General features: G+C 42.2%; 1 protein-coding gene across 1 annotated transcript in view; it reads right to left on the bottom strand.

Annotated features, from left to right (window-relative positions):
- The window catches only part of PKP2 (plakophilin 2), a 70274-nt gene extending 50562 nt beyond the window's left edge, over positions 1-19712 (bottom strand). The window contains exons 1-2 of the mRNA XM_081330765.1: positions 19351-19712; positions 4400-4512 (exon numbers count right to left, since the gene is read on the bottom strand). Coding sequence (XP_081186891.1) covers positions 4400-4512; positions 19351-19552 — 315 coding nt within the window. The 5' untranslated portion in view covers positions 19553-19712. The remainder of the gene's footprint in view (positions 1-4399; positions 4513-19350) is intronic.
- Positions 19713-20229: the final 517 nt, after the last annotated feature.

Genomic DNA, 20229 nt, shown 5'->3' with positions numbered 1-20229 from the left:
TACTTCTTTTGGTTGTTTGGACAAGGGGGGCAGTCCAACAACCTCTGTTCAGGCCAGTTCCGGGATGGATCGCAGGGGGGAGGAGCGGGGGTCGGCTGCCTCCGGGGCTCCAGGGCTGGTCGTGGGACTACCCATTCCCACGACATTAGGGAATGGCAGCAGGTGTAGGAACAGAGGGCCGTATCGATCTCAGGGAAGGCCTCTCCGCTGCTTGCAAGCGGTGAGGCACTCCGACCCTCTGGCTCCGCCCCGAGGTCCCGGGAGCGAGGATGTGCAGCCCCCTGAGCTCCGGCTGGTGTACTTGAATGCCAGGTCTGTTGCTAATAAAGCTCCTCTCGTCCGCGACTTGGTCGAGGGTGAGCAGGCGGACCTGGCTTGCATCACGGAGACTTGGTTGGGCCCAGAGGGCGGTATTCCTCTGGTTGATCTTTGCCCACCAGGTTTCCGGGTGCTACACCGGCCTCGGGCTCAGGGTAGGGGTGGGGGAGTGGCTGTTGTTATGAGGGAGACCTTGTGTCCGCGAGAGGCCACCGTTCCCCAGTCGGGTGTGAGTCTCTCTTCCTGAGATGCGGCCCTGGTGCGCAGTTGGGCTTGCTGCTGGTGTACCTTTCGCCTAGTCACGCAGCAGCAGCCCTGCCTGAGCTTCTCGATGTCCTCTCTGGGTTGGTGATTGAGTTCCCGAAACTTATAGTTTTGGGGGACTTCAATCTACCATCCCTGGGAGGATCATCTGAGTTAGCTCGGGAGTTCATGGCTTCCATGACGGCTATGGACCTGACACAAGTAATTTCGGGACCGACTCATGTGGGAGGCCACACCCTTGACCTGATTTTCTTATCTGGACGGTGGTTAGATGATCTTGGTGGGGGCTCCCCAATTGTTACGCCCCTGTCATGGACCGATCATCATCTCCTGCGGCTGGTCTTCCGTTTTGCCACTCCCCACCGTGGGTGCGTGGAACCAATTAGATGGTACCGCCCCAGACGCTTAATGGATCCTGAGAGGTTCCAGGCAGCTCTGGGGTCCCCACCTGCCTCCTTCGCTAACAACTCGGCGGATGCCTTAGTGGAAGCCTGGGAAAGGGCAGCCACGGAGGCTCTTGACCAAGTTGTACCCTTGCGGCCCCTGACCCGGTGCAGATCCCATCGAGCTCCATGGTTTTCCGTGGAGCTCCGGGAGATGAAGCGTCGGAGACGGGGCCTAGAGAGCGGTTGGAGATCCAGCCGATCCGAATCCGAACGATTGCGACTAAGAGCCTATATTAGGTCTTATCTCGTAGCGATAAGGGTGGCGAGGTCTAATCACTTTGCTACCCTTATCGCGTCTGCAGATAATCGCCCGGCCGCCCTGTTTAGGGTGACTCGCTCCCTCCTTAATCAAGAGGTGAGGGAGGAACCCTTGCAGGGTCGTGCCGAGGAGTTTAACCAACATCTGTCGGACAAAATCGCTCGGATTCGGACCGGTCTGGACTCTGACTGGGCAGAGTCTGACGATCAGGACACAGGAGGTCTTGTCGATATTACCTGGGAGGAGTTTGATTCTGTAACTCCGGAGGAAGTGGACAGGATTATGGGGAGGCTGAGCTCCACCACATGTTTATTGCACCCGTGCCCTTCCTGGCTGGTTTATGCAGCCTGGGAGAGGACACGAAGCTGGTTCCAGGCAGTTATATCGGCTTCTCTGAGTGAGGGTAGCTTCCCCGCCGTCTTGAAAGAGGCGGTGGTGAGGCCTCTCCTCAAGAAGCCTGCCTTGGACCCAGCTGTGTTGAACAACTTTCGTCCGGTCTCCAACCTTCGCTTCCTTGCGAAGGTTGTTGAGAGTGTGGTGGCCCATCAGCTCCCTCTGGTCCTGGATGAAGCGGATTATCTGGACCCTTACCAATCGGGTTTCAGGCCCGGGTACAGCACGGAGATGGCATTGGTTGCGCTGGTGAATGATCTCTGGAGGGCTCGGGACAGGGGACATTCCTCTGTCCTAGTCCTATTAGACCTCTCAGTGGCTTTTGATACCATCGACCATGGTATCCTGCTGCGGCGTCTCAGGGGATTGGGAGTGGGAGGCACGGTTTTGCAGTGGTTCTCCTCCTATCTCCTGGGACGTTCGCAGTCGGTGTTGACAGGGGGGCAGAGGTCGACCTCGAGGTCTCTCGTTTGTGGAGTTCCTCAGGGGTCGGTCCTCTCACCTCTCCTGTTCAACATCTATATGAAACCGCTGGGTGAGATCATTCGTGGCTTTGGAGTTGGGTATCATCAGTATGCTGATGATACCCAGCTTTTTATTTCGACCCCAAACCACCCCAGTGATGCCCTCAACGTGATGTCCCATTGCCTGGAGGCGGTTCGGGTCTGGATGGGGAGAAACAGACTTCAACTCAACCCCGACAAGACTGAGTGGCTTTGCATACCTGCATCCCGGGTTAATTCGGATATTCCATCTCTTTCTATGGGGGGTGAATTATTACCCCCCGTAGATAGGGCTCGCAACTTGGGAGTCCTCCTAGATTCACGGCTCACTCTGGAAGATCACATAGTGGCTGTGACTAGGGGGGCTTTCGCCCAGGTTCGCCTGGTGCGCCAGTTGCGGCCCTATCTAAGCCGGGATTTATTTATTTATTTATTTAATAATATTTCTATACCGCCCTTCTCCCGAAGGACTCAGGGCGGTGAACAGGGCAAGAATAGAAATACAAACTACAAAAGTTAAAAATAGATTAAATAAATGCCCACATACTAAAATACATCCATAAAACCTAGTAAAATAAAAATAGCAGACCCCCCCCCAATCCCCTCATCAGGCCAGGCCAGCTTGTTCAAAAAAGTATGTTTTTAGCTCGCGGCGAAAGGAGTGAAGGTCGGGCGCCGTCCGGAGCTCAACCGGTAGCTGGTTCCATAGCTCCGGAGCGCCCACAGAGAAGGATCTCCCCCTGGGGGCCACCAGTCGACATTCTCTGACCGGTGGCACCCTGAGGAGGCCCTCTCTGTGGGAACGCACAGGGCGGAGGGAAGTCGATGCCGGCAGCAGGTGTTCCCTCAGGTACTACGGACCCCTGCCATGTAGGGCTTTGAATACCATTACTAGTACCTTGAATCTCACCCGGAAGGCAACTGGTAACCAATGCAGCTCACGGAGCAGAGGTGTAACGTGGGAGTATCGGGAGACTCCCAACACAACTCTCGCGGCTGCATTCTGTACCAGTTGGAGCTTCCGGGTGGTCCTCAAGGGCAGCCCCATGTAGAGAGCGTTGCAGTAGTCTAGTCGAGAGGTCACGAGCGCATGAGTGACCGTGCATAGACTTATGCACGGTCACTCACGCGCTCGTGACCTCTCGTCTGAATGAATGCAGAATGCAGCCGCGAGAGTTGTGTTGGGAGTCTCCCGATACTCCCATGTCACACCTCTGCTCCGTGAGCTGCATTGGTTGCCAGTTGTCTTCCGGGTGAGATTCAAGGTACTAGTAATGGTGTTTAAGGCCCTACATGGCAGGGGTCCGGAGTACCTTAGGGAACACCTGCTGCCGGCATCAACTTCCCTTCGCCCTGTACGTTCCCACAGAGAGGGCCTCCTCAGGGTGCCACCGATCAGAGAATGTCGATTGGTGGCCCCCAGGGGGAGATCCTTCTCTGTGGGCGCCCCGGAGCTATGGAATCAGTTACCGGTTGAGCTCCGGATGGCGCCCAATCTTCGCTCCTTTTGCCGCGATCTAAAAACATTCTTATTCGAACAAGCCGGCCTGGCCTGATGGGGGATTGGTGGGGTTTTTTATTGTTGTTTTTATTGGTGTTTTAATATTGTATTTACTGTTTTTAGTGGGCATATATTTAATCCTTTTTTAATTTTTGTAACTTTGTATTTTTTATTCTTGCCCTGTTCACCGCCCTGAGTCCTTCGGGAGAAGGGCGGTATATAAATATTATTAAATAAATAAATAAATAAACCATGGTGACCTCCCCTTTTAAAACCCGAGTCTTCCCTGTGCTGCAGTGAAGCTTCAAAATAGCTTCCACTGATAACAAAGTAAGCTAATTTAATATTCACTGAGCAAAGAGAAGAGCATTTTGTATTTCCAAGCCTAGAGGGAGAAACAGGGGGTGGGAGAGAGGAATGGAGAGGAGGGGAGACCAGATGAGATTTAGTTCACTGGTTGGGGAATTCTGGGAGTTGAAGTCAACACATCTTTAAAGATGCTAAGATTAAAAGTGAGAAACACTAATATAGAAGTCTATCATGCCTAGTTGTTGAATTTATAATAATGGTAAAGAATTTATAATAATGGTAAAGGATCTTTGCACTTTAAATGCAAAACCTGAAAAAAAACCTCAATTCTCAATTCTCACTAATAACAAGTTATCATTCAAGCAGCCATATAAGACCTAATCTTTATATATTAAAGCCTTCTCACCTGTTGAGACTGATAATATGAAGTTGCAAAAGATGATCTTGAAGCAAAGTCTGTTTCCAATGCACCTAATTTATATACATACTCTGGAACACTGCTGGCCCGATGCAAACCTCCTGTAGAAATGCAGGAAAAATAGGCTTTCAGTAAATCACATAATAAAAGCAGACCTGAAGCTGCTGAATTATATCACCTAGCAAGAATTAATGAGAAATAAAAAGCCGAATACAAGTAGTCCTCAATTTGCAACCATTCAGTGACCAAAGTTACGATGACACTGAAAAAGGTGAATTATGACTGGCCCTGATACTTAAAACCATCACAGCATCTCCATAGTCACATGACCAAAATTTGACAGCCAGCATATGTACTTGTGACAGTTGCAGTGTCCTAGGATTGTGTGATTCTTATCTGTAACCTTCCCAGGCAGCTTCCAACAAGGAAAGTCAATGGGAAAGCCAGATTCACTTTACGACTGATTCACTTAACATTTACACTGATTTTGCTTAATCATCATGGCAAGAAAGATCATAAAACCCGATGTGACTCATTTAACAAAAGCCTTGCTTAGCAATGGAAATTCTCATCCCAACTGTGGTCAAAAGCTGAGGACAACTTGTATTAACATGCTTAGAACAACTCCAACATTTGCAGAAAGCATTAGAAAACATTACATCTAGTTCTTTTCTTTTTTTTTTAAATACTGCAGAGATCAGCCAAACAAAATATTTACTTTGTGGTTGGGAAAGTGCGAGTCCCACCTTTGCAAATAGAATATTGAACAGCATTTTATCGACAATGATTGTTGGATATAGGCAAGGCCAGGGGGTAACTTTGAATTGCAGTAGAAATTTGACATGCTTAACTTTTACACTGTATTCCAGGTTTATGTAATGTTGCATCTTTGCTTGACAGTTTCATGTTATGTTCATTTTATCTAAACAATCAGAAGTTCAAAAGCCACTTAAAACCCCTTTAGCGATATGAAGTTCAAACTTCAATAGTGGAACTCACAATCCTTTCTGAACCAAAACTGGGAACACTGTACAGTTACAAAGAAAAATATAAGAACAAACACCAAGTAACACTTTCAAAACATTTCTGCACAGTAAAACTGAAGCACAGACGTTTATGGCACTACTTTTGAAATTTTATATCACAATAGCATTCAGAGAACCTGGAAGCCCCACCAAGTGGGTTTTTGTCAATGAACAAGAAATGATGATTATGCTGTATTAATGAGACTGTAAATAACAAAGCAACCATACTTGGAATATTTTCCTTACAGCACTAAACAAAAACTTGTGTATAATGTAATCTCAGCCTGTTTCTATAAATACAAATGTAGAAACCATGGCTGATTCTGTATAATAGAGAAGTCACTTTGTGTATAACTTGCTTGCTGTCCAGGTAAGAATTACTTAAGGACAACTTTAAGATTCATATTCTCCCTTTTATATTTTTTTAAAGTTAGACTTGGAGCTCAAAGCCCTTCAAAGTAAAAGAAACATGTACAATTATTTTAAGACTTTTAGGATTCTTTATTTTAACTGCCCTTGGTTCTTGAATTGTGTTTTGGGAACTTGAATACAAACATGGCAACAGCTAAATTTGATTTAATTGGTTTTAAATTACAGATAGTAGCCAGTAGCTAACCACGGCTGATCACGACTCCCACTATATACTGATCCAGAAAAAGCTGAAACAAAGCTACATTCTAGCATGCATTCTTTTTCAATTATTTCATTTGGGAAAGCTTTGTCAAAATCAGAAATCCTCCCTTTCTCATCAATAGAGAATTGCTTTGGATATCATAATGGGTGGCATATAAATGAGATAGATAGATGATAGACCTAATTCAATTCTATGTATGCAAATACCACAGTGATTCTTTCAACAAGGGAAAATGACCTTTTTTGCCTGTTATGGCAAAATTACAAAAGAAAATTCTCACTATCATGCACCATCAGTCCTGGAAAATTGATTTCATCAGCATTACTCAGATTAAAGCCTTAATGGATTAAGTTTCTTCTTTGCTTTAACATTCTGGAAAGATACAGTTTGTATTGGGAGGGGAGGAGCATCGTTTTGCAAATGATATTTTGCATTTTGCAGTGCTAACAAGCATGACACTTATTAAGATCTACAGGGGAAAAGTCTTGAGTTAAATAATTAATGGTGCCTACGTTTGTATATATTGTACTGAAGTCTGCTCTGTTAGGTATGCCCCATTGTGCATCCAGCTGTTAACGTAGAATTTAGCCTAATCTCTATTGAGGCTTGTATATATCTTAGCCTCTAAAATATTGACATAAGCTCATCTATTTTGGGGGTCCTCCGGCACCCCAACTCTTTGAGATCTTCTTGATTAAATGTGGATTTAACATTATGTGGCCCTTCTGCTAAATATTTGAGCTCAAGAAATATTGCAGATGAAACAATGATTCAGACCAGCAGAAAGTTCATTGGTTTCTCACTCCTAAAATAAACAGTGCCTTCAGTTAGAATTCTGCAGCATGGCAAAGCAGGACATAAGCCATCCCCAAATAAGATGCATCACTATCTTTAAACTAAAAAACCTGTTTCCATAAAAATGTGTCTGCTGGCTCTTGCATTATGGTATAGTCTGGCTGTCTCTTGTATCAATAAACTGTTGCCTAATTCTACACTGACTCCAGCTATTGATCCTTCATGACTTTCCCATGCTCTGGAATCTTTCAATTCCAACAGAGCAAGCATTCCTTAATCTTCCGCCCCAGTCTCCCCTGAGACCAGCAGCAAACTGTGTAGATTAGAAGAAACACATGGCAGATACGTGGATTAATGAAACTCTTCAGTCATACCTGGAAAGTTAAGCATTTCTGCAGAAAATGTAAAAGGCAGGGACCCCATTTTGTCTTACATTCTTGAAAGATTGAGTTATTTGAGCTGTCCTATTTCCTTGGTTACAATCGGATTTCTGTTCTAATTTATTTTTTAATCATTCTCTCAGGCTGTGTGTCTCACCCTAAGGTCTCCTGCATACCAAATCCAATTGATTAAACTGGAATACTGATATTAATATGAGTCGTGAAATTCTTGAATGCAGGTAGCAATATGCCCAAAATGTAGAGCAGAAGTGAAAGAAATTATTTGATTAAAAGGTTTGGACAAGATTAAGCATAAAGGTGATGCGATTTCCCAGAATAGAATAGAATAGAATAGAATAGAATAGAATAGAATAGAATAGAATAGAATAGAATAGAATAGAATAGAATAGAATAGAATAGAATAGAATAGAATAGAATAGAATAGAATAGAATAGGAGGTGGAAGGGAATTTGGAGGTCTTCTAGTCCAGCCCCCTGCTGAAGCAGGAGAAGCTATACCATCTCTTTTTTAAAATCTCCAGTAATGGAGCACCCACGATTTCTGGGGGCAAATAATTCCACTGGTTAATTGTCCTCACTGTCAGGAAGTTTCTCCTTAATTCCAGGTTGCTTCTCTCTTTGATCAGTTTCCAACCATTGTTTCTTTTCCTGCCCTCTGGTGCTTTGGTGAATAACATGACCCCCTCTTCTTTGTGGCAACCCCTCAAATACTGGAATATTGCTATCATGTCTCCCCTATTTCTTCTTTTGAGTAGCCAAACCCAAGTCCTACAGCTGTTCTTCATATGTTTTAATCTTCAGGCCTTTGATCATCTTAGTTGCTCTTCTCTGAATTTTTTTCCAAACTCTCAACATCTTTTTTGTGATATGGTGACCAAAACTGGCTGCAGTATTCCAGATGTGGTCTTACTAGGGTTTTATAAAGCAGTACTAACACCTTGCGTGATCTTGATTCTATGCCTCTGTTTATACAACTCAGGATTGTATAAGCTTTTTGCCTACTTCTGCACACTGCTGGTTCATGGTTAAGTGATCATCCACTATATATATGTTTTATATATGGAAAATCTTAGATTCAATCTTGCATTTTCAAAAACAAGAAAAAAATGGGATATTCAGGATCTGAATGAAGGATAATGTGGCTAATTTCACACAGAAATAAATTGCTGTGTTGTTTGCCCATATTATTTATCTGTAGCAAGGGGCTGACAAAATGGTTAATGCTGGTATTGTGATGGTGCTTCTGCATTTTCTAGCATCAGGTTAGAAAGTAAAGATCTTTAAGAAAGGTTTTTATGGATAAATAGTGGTTAACCAACACTGCAATTATAAATTTAAGGTTACATCTTAAATATTCATTATCTTAATCAAGGTAATGGGCAATAAGTATAATCACTGACTGAAAGAAGATGAAGGTTGTCTACCCCAACACTAGTCCCTAAATACTCCTTTATAATCGGCTAATATATAAAGATCTAAAATAAATTACACATATGCATATGCATACCTAATTTGATCTTAGTCTAGATTGTTATACCTTGGATTCACAAACTGAAATGACTACTAAATGGCAATAAGAAATTATTTTTGCTATGTTGTAGCATTTGGCATTATGTAGTTTGGATATGGACCTACTGCAATCACCCCAGTTTTAACTTCAATGTTTTTAAGAGTTTTGATTTGAGTGGCATGATGCCCACTGGCGTTGTGTCCTGATAAATCTACGATGCCTTGCCATTTACTTCTAGGCACAACCATATTTGCCTCTGGGAAGTGTCTTCAGTAATGATGTTTTTTTCCTCTCTGAATCTTAATGTCACACTACCCAGTTTGCAAGAACTTTTGCACATAAATGGTATTCAAAGTTTTAGGACAGACATGTCAAACACAAGGCCCGGGGGCCGGATCCGGCCCGCAAAGTGGTTTCATGCGGCCCACGAAGCCAGCCTGGAAACAGTGAGGGAACGGCCCCCACTGCCTTGGCCCTGGCCCAGAGACCCTCCTTCTGCCAGAGACCCTCAGATCTGTCCCACTCCTGCCCAGGCCCCCATAGGCACCCTTGATGCGAACGATGTAGAGCGGGCCAGGCCCACCCAGTAGGCCATACACACTCTAGCCATGCCCACCCAGTAGGCCACGCCCACCCTGGCCATACCCACCCGGCCCTGAGGGCAACCGCAATGCTGATGCGGCCCTCAATGAAATTGAGTTTGACACCCATGTTTTAGGAGCACCTGAGATACAACTGCTCTCTTCCCTGCATCACATCCCATTACAGTGAGCATTGTGTTGCTGACCATATGCAAGTGCACATCCACTATTTGCAAAATGCCCAAATACCTTTCTACAAGTGCTATTCAAACTCCTGATCCAGTTATCCCTAATTAATAAAGGTGGTCAGTGATGACTGAGTAAACCTGCAGCAACATGCAAGGTTGGGGCAACTACAGATTATTTATTAATTATTCTTAAAATAATTTCACTGGAGAAGAGCCTAATGCTGGGAACGGTTGAGGGCAATAGAAGAAGGGGACGACAGAGAATGAGGTGGCTGGATGGAGTCACTGAAGCAGTAGGTGTGAGCCTAAATGGACTCCAGAAGATGGTAGAGGACAGGAAGGCCTGGAGGAACGTTGTCCATGGGGTCGCGATGGGTAGGACACGACTTCGCAACTAACAACAAAAACAAAAATAATTTCATTCTCTTTGCCAGAGCCCAAATCATATGATTTGGGTGAGAGGCAATAGAGTGAAACTCCCTTATGAAAATAAAGCTAAAGAGAGCTGTATATTAGTTACCCAAATAAGTCTTCACTGGAAATACTAAAGACAAAACAATCAAGGTGCTTTATTTGCATTGTTTCAAGGTTCAACAATCAAGGGAAACAGAAGCAGATTCTTGCCGCACAGGTGTCATTTATCCTTCAATTCATATTTTTCCTTCTCTGCATGAAACTACCGATCCAATTTAAACATAAGCTGATGTGTTTGCCTACAAATACACCAAGGCTTTCCCTGTCTTGATACGGTTCAGCTACTCTAGTTTAGCAATTCATCTACAAATTAGTAGACAGTTTTTCAAGAGCTTACATCTGATCTAATCAGTAGGTTATCCTGAACTCATCTGGGTTCATAGCATTTTGCATCTGGTAAGTGGGGTCTTGGGTAACTTTCTTTGCATAAAACTTGGATAATTTTCTTTACATACCAATAGTATCTCCTGAATACTTTTGGCAGACTGAAGCACCGTAATCTGTTGCAGCAAACTCTCTCACACGCATACAGGCATTGGTATGGCATCTTAGAAATTAAACTTTTGGGGGGAGGGAGGGAAGACTAGCATCTGCCTCATCAGATGAAGCAGCTTCCACTCCTGCAAAGCTTGTGTCACCATAAATCAGTTAGTTTTTATTTATTTTCCTCTCACTCAGGGGAAAAGCAATTATTTAGAACAAAGGCAAAGTAGAGATATTAGATTACAAAGTAAAAAGGAAGGGATCTTATCAGTTTAAAGCTGGATGCCTTGTCTTCAGAGGTAGAAAACCAGAAGTCTATCATTAGGGTTCCTACAAAATGGTTAGCTTATAATATTCCACCAACAAGAAACAACAAGTGCTCTAAAAAGGATTTGATGTTGGGATTTTGCCATTAAGTTTCAATGTCAGGAGCCTAAATTTTTTCATGTTTCAAACTATGTTCATTAATCTCACAAGAAAGCAGATCATTATTATCCAGCTGTTGCAAATCCTGAGAAATGTCTTCAATAATATATTCTCTCCTTCCTTTCATTTCATTCATCCTTCTTAAACCATGGATTTGAGATCAAGAAATTAAATCCCTTAAACTATAAATCTATAAACAAAAAGCCATATTTTAAAACCATTTTACTACACTTGTTTATTCAGTTAGATGGATTTGTTGGCAAAAGATATTATTTAGTAATTATTGGAGCCTGGTTGATCTATAAACATTCCAGTGTTCAAAAAAAAAATAAAGCAACATTTTATATTTAATATGCAGTTTATTTAATGTAATAAAGAAAATATTTTTTAAATACTGCCTTAAAAATGCAATTTTCAACAGAGATATTGGAACAAAAAAAATGTACCAAGGAAAACAGAGCAACTTTCCTAAAAAAATAATTGTTTTTAATTTCTTAGTTGTATAGTCCTCATGGGATTATATACACAATTTGCTCAAGTAAATTTGAAATTAATTGTTCATATAAAACAGAAAACCTTTGTTCTTTTATGCAGCATAGAAAATTAACAATGTCAGGTATGTAGTTGGGTGTCACATTTTTAGAAACTGAAGAATTATGCAGGAAAAGAACTGATCTCTGTGTATAAAAATTCATTTCTGTATAAAGAAATCCCTGAAATAGACTCACATGTACAGATGATTACTTTTGAGGATTGCAGGTCTTACTTTGTGGTCAAATGTCTTTTAATTTCAAACAGGTGCATGTGCAATAAAGCACACTTTAATGTATAATTATGCAGTTCCTGTATTAAGGAACTTCAATCACTACACAGTTCTTTAAACATTTACTCTAGTGTTTAGAGCAGACATGTCAAACACAAGGCCCGGGGGCCGGATCCGGCCTGCAAAGTGGTTTCATGCGGCCCGTGAAGCCATCCTGGAAATAGTGAGGGAACGGCCCCCACTGCCTTGGCCCTGGCCCAGAGACCCTCAGATCTGTCCCACTCCTGCCCAGGCCCCCATAGGCACCCTTGATGCCAACGATGTAGAGTTGGCCATGCCCACCCAGTAGGCCATACACACTCTAGCCACACCCACCCAGTAGGCCATGCCCACCCTGGCCACACCCACCTGGCCCCCTGAGGGCAAGCGCAATGCTGATATGGCCCTCAATGAAATTGAGTTTGACACCCCTGGTTTAGAGGAATTACTGTATGGATATTATAGTCTTCAGAAAGCAGCCTCTCAACAATGCAAAATGATCCGAAATTAAAAGGTAGAAAAAGTGACAAGGAAACCAAAAGCTTCTGCCACTAAACATAAATTGCAAATGCTTCACAGAAAATTAAACTGCTTTTGGACTTTCTTAATTATAGGTATATTCTGATAGAGACTTATATAACATCTTTCTGTCAGATTTATTTCTGCCTATAGGCGCAATGCCAATGTTCAATCACGCTCATTGGCCAGCCTCAGATAAAGACATGTTTTTCAATGATCTTTGCTCTGGAGTCTGCAAACAATGGAGAATTATTCACAAATGTACTTCTCTCTCCTAGATTGAATCAACTGACAATTATACCCTCCAACTGTCACAAAACAGGCAACTTATTTTTCTTTACTACAGGTAGTTCTCAGCATATGACTATTTGTTTTTGTTTATTAGCCATTCAAAAAAAAGTGAACTTATGACTTAGTCCAGGAGTCTTCAAACTTGGCCCTTTTATGACTTTTGTGGACTTTAACTCCTAGAATTCCTCAGCTAGCGTGCCTGGCTGAGGAATTCTGGGAGCTGAAGTCCACAAGTCATGAAAGGGCCACATTTGAAGACCCCTGACTTAGTCCTTCCACTTATAACAATTGCACTGGCATTTTTGATCACTGTAGCATTTTTCCCCCCCCAGTCATGTGATTAAAATTTGGGTGCTTGGAAACCGGTATGTATTTATGACAACTGCATCATCCCAAGAGTCACATCACTGCCATTTACAACTGTGGCAAAAACAAGTTGCAAAATCGGGTGTGACTATTTTAACAATCATATTGCCTGGTGATGACAGTTCTGGTCCCAATTGTTGTCTATCTGTATCCGGTTTAGTAGTCAAGAAGAATCACAAAGAACGCCAATATTGAAAAGTCTCAGTGCTTTCTAGAGAGTACAGCACCTTATATTTATATCAGCTCATATCTCATATGATTCCTTCCTTCCTAACAGTTGAACAAAAGGAGAACTGTCTAATAATTTATAAGAGTTGATCACCAATTTGTGTCCAGTCTCCTATGAATGTATAGGGCTCATTTAGGTCTATTTTCAGAGACTGCCTATATCCTGATGTTCACTTCATATATAAAGATTATGTGATGGTAAGAGCAGATACTTTTACTAATCTTAAAGTTAAGCTAGGTGTTGCAGGCATCAGAATAGTGCAGAGTGCTATGCAACCAATATGTAGTGCATCATATATCATATTCCAAAGCTAGGTAATGCCAGGATAAAAACAATAGTGGGAGCACATTTAATCACAATTACCATTACTGTCTGTCTCTGTGTCAAAACCTTCAAGATTTTGCAAGCTGTTCAGATTTGCTTCAATAGTGAGATGGGCAACATATAAATTTAATTTTAAAAAAGTACCCATGGCGTTTTAATAGAAGCCCAGTATATTTCATACTATCTAGCCGTGATGACACAGTGATTATAATGCAGTATTGCAGGCTAACTCTGCCCACTGCCAGGAGTTCGATCCTGACTGGCTCAAGGTTGACTCAGGCTTCCATCCTTCTGGGTAAAATGAGGACCTAGATCGTTGGGGGCAATATGCTGACTCTGTAAACTGCTTAGAGTGCTTTAAAGCACTATGAAGCGATGTATAAGTCTCAGTGCTATTGCTATTGTAGAAATTTTGCAGACATAGATAAAACTCTTGAGATCATATGTCCATAACCCCAGTTAATACAGTAAATAACAACAACAAATAGAAATAGGACGACGGTGGCAAAGGCAAGCAAGGGTAGTACCAATAGTAAGAGGCACCTTGGGTGCAATCCCAAAACAACTGGAGCATCACTTGGACACCACTGGCATTAACAAATTCGCCATTAGTCAATTGCAAAAGGCAGCCTTACTAGGAACAGCTTCCATCTTGTGACAATATCTGCAATACCATCAATTCAAACATCTACATCTGCCTATCCCAGGTCCTTGGTAAGGGCTCAACAGGTAGACAAAAATGCCAAATCCAGTCTGAACATCTGGCTGACTGTGCGATGGTGATTAATAATAATAATAATAATAATAATAATAACAACAACAACAACAACAACAATAATAATAACAACAACAACAACAACAATAATAATAACAATAATAACAACAACAAAACAACAATAATAATAATAATAATAATAATAATAATAGTAGTAGTAGTAGTAGTAGTAGTAGTAGTAGTAGTAATAAAAAAGTCACTATGATATTAAGCCTGCCACTTTTATAGTTACTTCCAGGATTTATTGACATAATATTTATAGTTCTTGCCTTCGGTCCTGTGCTCATTAAACACTCACACTTTCAAATATATCCATCAGGAAATGAGCCAATAGACAATCCTTTTACTTAAAGCACTTCCACTTACTGTTGCACTAAGAAATGCGCAATGCAAAAGCATTGCATTAAATAAAAGGTAAGTAAAGGGCAGTCAACTGAAAAGCTCAGGAGAGAGTTAATAAACACTCACTATTATGCTTTTTTTTTTAAAAAAAAAATGCTTTTGCAAACCAAATGCTGGCTGAAATCTTTGAGGAAGTGGAATACTGTCAGCAAAGAAAGAAGATAGACTTCTACTAATACAACTGTAAAAAAAGACTTTCCCATTTAGTACCTGACTGCTGAGGAGGACAAAGGAAGAAACTTTAACAAATCATAATACATATGTTTACAGTGGATTCAGAATCACACATTAAATCCATTCACGGTGATATACATGGCTTTGGATTAACTAACAAATCATTCAAATCCTAATATTGGGGTCAATTACTGTCTAAAAGCTAGTTACTGAAATCTCAGCTTTTTTTTAAGAAAAAATGTTTAATAGCTTAATGTTCCTCTGATCATAATCCTGAGTCCTTCCCTTTCCACTTTGTTCTATCTTTAGAACAAACACTACAATGTAAGTTAACTTAAGAGATCATTTGGATCACACATTATCCTAGGTCATGTGGCCTTTAACCCTACTTTATTAAACAAACCACCCATTAGAAGAGTTCATAAAAGCTCCTGAATCTGAATGGATATTACGAAGCTAAGTGAAAATTATCCCGTGATTGGGTATTTAAACTAGGATAAGACTAACCTGACATTCAAATTACATACACGCTAACTATAAGAACCAAGAAGGAAACTTCAGTGAAGAACCATAACAATCCAAGTCCAGTTTGCAAAATACTAAATGCAGAGATTCACTTTCTTTGCAATATTCCAAAGAGAAGAGCATTCTTCCTACAATTTGGGATTATATCAATCAATCAATCTTGCTTTATTTTGGACAGTGACTGTATCATACACACATGCAAATGGCATACAATCGCATAAAATAACCCTAAACCTAAAGTCGCAAAGCAAATTTATCTCAACTTCTCAGTTAAAAGGAATTAGGGTACCTGCCTTTTTCCAGTCAGAGGCAGCGACAGAGTTTTGTCATCTAAGTCTACAGGCCACGACAGACATTTTGGCTATCTTTTTATCCATCTTTGGCCTGAACAAGGAAGGAAATATGAATTATAATATTTCATAGTAACCTTGGGAGGCTGATAAAGCCAGGGGAACAGCCTATATACCAGGGGAGGGTAACTATGGTTTCGTTACAATCTGTCGACTTCAACTCCCAGAATTCCTGAGCCAGCATGCCAGGAATTCTGGGAGCTGAAGTTCACAGATCATAAAGGGGTTATAGTTGCCTACCCCTGCTGTATACTATGCAAACCCCTTACAATTACCTATGTTGTAAAGAGATAAAACATGAGGAGAAAGAGAGGTAGGTTAATTTATGGTAGGTACCTTCAGGCCAAGGAGTGTATCTAAGATATACTTGGATTGACTGGAGAATTATCTGGTGAAAGACATTAGTCATAAGCTTGTCACCCTGGGGGAACATTCAGTCTCTATGTTTAGAGAAACAGCTAATAGAGACAAGCTTCCATTCTTGAATGAAAGAGCCAGAGCTTCAAAGAGTTTTGAAAAAAAAAGTCTTCAAACATTTCAGTAAGAAGGAGTGATAATATATTCCTTACTCGATTCTTGACCAATCATGCTTTATGCAATTCTGTACTATACATTGTTCTTAGCAGGTTATGAAAATAGCTATCTCCAATTTCTTCACTGAAGCATTCATAATAAACACATACCACGTAGTGAAAATAATATTTGCCAAGGGATAATACGGAGGCTGAAACAATAGCTGCAAGTGAATTTACCCTCAAAGGCTTGATTCATATATTTCAAACACATATCACTTGACTTCCTAATACTAAAACTTCAAGGCAGAGGGGAAGAGTCTGATGACTTAGTTGATTAGTATGGTCTCTTTCTGAGTATTAGGGTGGGTGATGTGGGGGAAAATTAAAGAAGCTATTTTCCTTTTGCACGAAAGATCCATACACAGCCATGGAAAACAGTAGCGGGAAAGGATCAAAAAGGGACATCAAAAATTCAAGATGGTGCTCACAACTGCACAAATGAAGGCTCCCCTGAGGATGCCTCTGGGAGAAAGCACACCAGTTCCCCAAAATTAGGGTGGTGATAAAAACCACTTTATTGACTGATGTTAATATGGTCCTGCTGCTCTAGCCTTTCCCAACTTAATACCATACAAGTAGTCCACAACTTATAAGCATTCTTTAGTGACTGTTTTAAGTTACAACCACGGCACTGAAAAAAGTGACTTAGGGCCATTTTTCACACTTACAACTGTTGCAGCATCTGCATGGTCACATATCAAAATTCAGATTCTTGGCAACTGACTCATATTTATAAGGGTTGCAGTGTCCCCGGGTCATGTCAGCTGCCCAGAGTCATTGGGTATGAGGTGGGCAGCAAATTATTTTTCTAAATAAAAATCAATAAATGTCATCCCCTTTTGTGACCTTCTGACAAGCAAAGTCAATGGGAAAGCCAGATTCACTTAACTAACTTAACAACTGCAATGATTCACTTAACAACTGTAGCAAGAAAAATCATAAAACTCACTTAACGAATTTCTCACTTGGCAACAGAAATTTTGGGTTCAATTGTGGCCGTAAATCGAGGATTAGCTGTACAACTACTAGAATTGTCCATGACCCTAAAATATGGATCATTGTACCAAAGGTTAAAATTATTACTATATAAGATAGGGAAAAGGTGGCTATTTTTAATGATTGTATACAAGCTTAGGCTGAAAACCTTTTAAGTTAATTGTGTGCAGTCCTTGTTGACTTAGTGATCACAGTAGATATGTGATACTATGGGGACTGCACTCCAAGAGTAGTAAAATAGTATTTCATTCATTTCTAACTTTGTATTTGTCACAAAACATAATGTAGTGTATGATATATAAGTGAAATAATAACATTAAAACCAATTTTTAATATTCAGTTGTTTTATTTATTTCATGTATTATAAATATGGACACAGCTTTTCAGTGTCTCTAACTTTCTCTTCTCTTTTAAATATATAACAGCAAACAGTAAAATTTGTAATGTGGTGTAGCTGCCTGTATTCTACAACAGATGCTTATCAGTTGACCTTATGAAAGATAAAACTTGGGTGTATTATAAATTTGAAAATGGTCCATCCCACTACATCTAAAAAGGATTGCAGTGACCTAAAATAACCCACCTTAAACTGGGATGGTTTTGTATAGACCAGGGGTGTCAAACTACCAGCCTGCGGGACGGGTGCATCATGGCGAAACCGCACCCACCCCATTGCCGGCAATGGAAAAAAAATCACGATACGTCGTGACACGTCATGTGACGTTGTAAGTTTGACACCCCTGGTATAGACACTGGCTCCTTCCTGGATGTTAACAATGGTTTATTAACTTTATATGCTTCCCAGCTGCCAGTGACTTGGGATATTTTCTGACAAGGTGACTTAATAATATATATGAAATTGAAAGAGGAAGACAGTAAGACGGGATGGAGGAACAGAGGGAGAATATCCTTATGGTTTGTACTGTTAATAGAGATACAAATTGAGAATATTTGCCTACTTTAGTGAGACCCAGGTTCAGATTTCTCCACTCAGCCAAGAAGCTCATTGGTTAACTTGGATCAGATGCTCCCTCCCAGCATGACCTATCTCACAGGCTTGTTGAGAAGACAGAACAAAGGGGCAGAAGAAAATAATCTAGGCTATTTTAAACTTCTGAATATAAGGTGGGATAGAAATTATGGATTTATCTACCTACAGAATTGGCTGCTTTATCCTAAGCCTAGACCAGCATAATGTTCCCACAATATTATGAGACATATAGTATATCTCAAGAAAACAGCTTGGGTTCCACAGCAGTCAACACACTATATCTTATAGTTTGGTTAACAGAACAATTAGTAGCCATTAATAGCCTTGTCATCCATACACTTCACTCTCTGTCATTTGCCTTGCTGATTTCCTGGCAAGGGTTTTTTTAGAAGTGTTTTGCCATTGCCTCCTTCCTACGACTGAGAGAGAGAGAGGGGTCAGCCAGCCAGCTTTTTGTTTAAAATAGGACTAGAATTCACAGTCTCCTAGTTTTTTACCTGGTAACTTAACAACTACACCAAGCTGGTTCTCACATACCAGTCCTATTTTAAAGCAATTGCAAGATTGCTAATGAGCTGTAAAAGTTACCCGTTAAATTGCACATTCTACAACATTATAAGTTCCCTTTAACAAGAGACTGCACTACAGGTGCCTTTGCTAGTTTTAAACACACACCTCCAGTCCAGTCCAGTCCAAACTTTAAAAGTTTCAGAAAGTTAGTTTATTTGCTGCAAGAGGTTAGCGGAGGCACTCATCTGGATACAGCACACCAAGAAAACTCCGTAAACCCTTTTTGTTCCAACCAAAGTTTTCCTGAAGTTTGATCAGGTTCTTCCCTGGCCCTTTGTGGAGAGTTTTACAACGGCGCAACTCAAAACGACCTGCGCAAGGAGGGGGCTTTAAAAATAAAAATAAAATAAAGGTTTCTCACACTGCGCGTGAAATAAAGGAGGTAGCGGAGTCGTTATGAAAATGTGTTTCTCGCACTTTAAGGGCGAAGGAGAAGGAAACTTTCCAAGACAATCATTCACTCCGCTGAAAAGCTGGAGGGCGGCGGGAAAAGGGCCCAGGGAAGCCGCTTCCCCGCCGACCGGAGGCACTCACCGTTGACTAGGGAGCTCTTGCTCTTCCGGGCCAAAGTCTGCTGGACTTGTCGCTGGATGCGGAGCGACTTTTGCGCTTTGGCTCGCTCGGCCGACAGCTTCGACGGCAAGGCGAGTGTGGAACTGTCCAGCTCGTCCAGGCCCTGCTGGCCCAAGACGGTGCGGATATAGCTGGGGTCGGAACTGGAGACGGGAACTGCCATGGTGGCTGGGCGAGAAAGAAATGAGCGGACCTCGGCGACTGGCGGGCAGTTGTGGGCCGCGCTCGGCCGGGTCGGACTGAGCTGGGCAAAGCCGGGGACCTGCCGAGGGGGCTGAGCGAGTCTCCACCCTTCTGGCGGAGGAGCGGGGCGGCAACAGCCGGCCCCTCCCTTCCACCCACCCCCACCCCGCGGGAATCTGCCGGCCGCACCCGCGGGGCAGCTCCGCCTCCCGCGCCTCCTGTTGGGCGCGCGTCACCTTTCCTCCACCCGAGTCGCTTGTGGTGCTCCGGGAACTGCTTTTAATTCTCACGCAATGCAGTGGCGGGCAGGTGGGAAGCCGGTGTCGGGAGTCTGTCCCCTTATTCGGGTGTCAATGGATATGGTGGGTTAGTTGGATTAGTAAATCGGGAGTAAGTCCCGGAGTAAGCGCATCCGCCCCAGCGCGTCCGGCTCCGACCGTCGGAAGCGCCCGTCTGGGGTGGGGGCGGATGCCGATTAACCCTTTGCTGGGCAGGATGAGTAAAAAAAAAAACTCGCCCTTGAAACGGGATGACCTGCGAATCCATGCTAAGCCCAGCAGGCATTTTACGATTGTGTAAATACACTCTGCACTTCCTCAGGAGCGCTTTGGTTTCTTCATAGGGTTGATTTCATCTCTTCTCTCCCCCCCCCCCCAT

Source organism: Vipera berus, assembly GCF_964194415.1.
Source record: "Vipera berus genome assembly, chromosome: 6".
NCBI classification, from domain to species: domain Eukaryota; kingdom Metazoa; phylum Chordata; class Lepidosauria; order Squamata; family Viperidae; genus Vipera; species Vipera berus.
The sequence above is the reverse complement of the archived record's forward strand: the minus strand, read 5'-3'. Positions and strand labels throughout refer to the sequence as shown.